This window comes from Cricetulus griseus, chromosome 2, assembly GCF_003668045.3.
Source record: "Cricetulus griseus strain 17A/GY chromosome 2, alternate assembly CriGri-PICRH-1.0, whole genome shotgun sequence".
In the NCBI taxonomy this organism is placed as follows: domain Eukaryota; kingdom Metazoa; phylum Chordata; class Mammalia; order Rodentia; family Cricetidae; genus Cricetulus; species Cricetulus griseus.
In genome coordinates this window covers 373453877-373456580 of record NC_048595.1, presented here as the reverse complement: position 1 = coordinate 373456580, position 2704 = coordinate 373453877, and the positions used below count along the sequence as shown (strand labels likewise).

The following is a 2704-nucleotide window of genomic DNA, read 5'->3' as shown; positions in this document are numbered from 1 at the left end:
GTGTCCTGTGTGCGCTCATCCATACATACACACATAAGTAATTTTTTTTTTTTTTGGTTTTTTGAGGCAGGGTTTCTCTGTGGTTTTGGAGGCTGTCCTGGAACTAGCTCTTGTAGACCAGGCTGGTCTTGAACTCACAGAGATCCTCCTGCCTCTGCCTCCCGAGTGCTGGAATTAAAGGCGTGCGCCACCAGCGCCCAGCACATAAGTAAATATTAAGGAAAAGAATATTTAATTGAGCCAGGCCTGGTAGTACAGGCCTATAATCCCAGCTACTTATGAAACAGAGACAAAGCGGTCTCTTTGGCCTCGGTGGCAGAATCAAGATGACGAAAGGAACGTCATCCTTTGGAAAGCCTCCCAATAAGACACACACGTTGTGCTGCCGCTGTGGCTCTAAGGCCTGCCACCTTCAGAAGTCCATGAGAAAGTATAACTGGAGTGCCAAGGCTAAGAGGCAAAACACTACTGGGACTGGGCGGATGAGGCACCTAAAAATTGTCTATCGAAGATTCAGACATGGATTCCGTGAAGGGACAACACCTAAACCCAAGAGGGCGGCTGTTGCAGCATCCAGTTCATCTTAAAGATTTCAGTCAGTCATAAAAATAAAATGTTCAAGTTTCGAAAACAAACAAACAAAAAGAAGATCTCAAATTCAAGGCCAGCCTGGGCAAGATCCTGTTTCAAAAAAAATGAAAGAAAGATTAGGGTGGTTCAGTGGTTGAGAGATTAGCTAACATGTGCAAAGCCCTGGTTCAGTCTCTAGCACAGGAAAGAAAGTATTTGCAAAGCTCTTCAGGTATCACCCTGGAGGTTAATTTTAGTGAAACAAACATACTTGAATTGTCTTCATTGCTCAGACATTGCTGTTGTGAAACAAGTTGATGTAAATTGGCTGAATTTGGTCTCCAGTAGCTTGACATGGGTCTCTCTGCTGCAACATTGTTGCTGTCTTTCCGAAAGTTCGTGAAGGCCAGGCGTGGTGGCCACAATTTTAATCCCAGCACCTGGGAGGCTGAGGCTGGCAGAGCTCTTTGAGTCTGAGGCCAGCCTGGTCTACAAAGTGAGTTCCAGGACACCCAGGGGTATATAGTGTGACCCCATCTTGAAACCCCACCCCTACTCCCAGAAAAAAGGAGGAAGAAAACTGGAGATTAGCTCAGTTGGTAGTTGGTAGAGGACTTGCCCAGCATTCAGGAAGCCCCCAGGGTTTTATCCCTAGAAAGTTACAAGCCAAGCATGGTGAAAGACACCTGTAGTCCCTCCACTTGGAAGGACACTCAAGGGTATCCTCAGCTACATAGGGAGTTTGAAACCAGCCTATGACACATGAGACTTTTGAAAACAAAAGCAACAGCAGCCACCAAATAAAATAAAAAAAAAAATAAAAAATAAAATTAAAAATTTAAAAAGAAAAAGGAAAAGAGAGCATGTGGCATGCTCATTGTATATTAATTTGTATATTAAATATAACTTATTTAAATGGGACAGGGATTTTTATGCATATTTATACATATTGATTTAGATGCCATGATCCCTGAATTGCTTAGATTATATATGTATTTTGAGAATCTAGTGCTAAAAATTATAGAGAATAAAAGGTTGACTTCTTTTTTTTTAAAGGTGGGAGGTAGGTAGGATGGGGAAAATGTCATTATTCCTGTGGATAATACCAAGAAAATATGCATTTGACCTTTGCTAAGTATGATTTACAGCATTTGATGTTTATTTGTTTGAAGTGACTTTTTGTTAAGAGACAAAACTTCCTGAGGAAAACCTGCAACAAGCCGGTACTTTAGAACAGCCACGTGAGCAGGCTTTTGCACAGTTGCGTCTCCTTTAGAGAAGTCTTACAGACACAGGTGAGATGTGCCTGCACTTGCCGCATTCCTGGGACATGGAGTAAAGCTGTGTAGCCTGGTGGCTTCCATCAGGTGAGCTGTTCCCACAGGACTAGGCAGGAGTTCTGATGAAAGACAGCGTGGCACCAAACCTCTGATCAGAAGACAGGATCTGGGTTGAGCACACAAATGGTTGTGCTTTTTTTTTTTTTTTTTTTTTGAGGGACAGAAAGTTTCTGGTCAACTCTGGATCTTGTTAAACGTTCATGTGAAAAATATGAAAGTAACCCTTACAAGAATGAAAGGACAATATGCCTGTCAAGCCAGGAAGCAGCTCAAACAAAGGCGGCATTATAAACGTGGGAGGGAAGGCAGCTCTGGGGAGGGTGTGTTCCAGACCTGCCAGCACTTGTAATTGTTACATCAGGCAGATGCAGTGGGAAATGCCCATCCCTACCAGCGTGGGTACCTTTCTCTTTACTCTGTTTCCAAGGGTGTTTTATCTGCTGTTTATTTTCCTGGTTCTATAAAGGCCTCAAGTGACAACCTTCCATTTCAAACTAGATCGCCCAAATGACTAGTCCCAACCTGGGAACGTGTGGTGCCCCAAGTTCTGGAAGCCCGTGGCTGTCTTCCTCATGTTGTGGCTCTGGGGCTTCTGCACTCTCTGGGCTGTGAGGAAGATGACGTTCTGGGTTGCAGATAGATGCACTGTGCTCTGGGATAGGCAAGTGGCCACAGTTCAGGGACAGCCTGCTGGTGTGCATCTGATCCCTTCTGCCCTGGTCTGTGGCCTGTTACATTGCATGTCTACTGTGGGTAGGAGGTGGCTTCCTATGCCTGCTGAGTATCAGCCCCTG

The 2704-nt window shown here is 44.3% G+C and overlaps 1 protein-coding gene across 1 annotated transcript; it reads left to right on the top strand.

Annotated features, from left to right (window-relative positions):
* The first annotated feature begins 326 nt into the window (after nt 1-326).
* LOC100753948 (60S ribosomal protein L37-like) lies at nt 327-590 on the top strand. Its single transcript, XM_035439175.1, has one exon. The coding sequence runs from the start codon at nt 327-329 to the stop codon at nt 585-587; it is 261 nt and encodes an 86-aa protein (XP_035295066.1). The 3' UTR covers nt 588-590.
* Nucleotides 591-2704: the final 2114 nt, after the last annotated feature.

Coding starts and splice junctions, on each gene's coding strand:
- LOC100753948 (XM_035439175.1), top strand. CDS start 327: ATGACGAAAGGAACGTCATCCTTTGGAAAGCCTCCCAATAAGACACAC.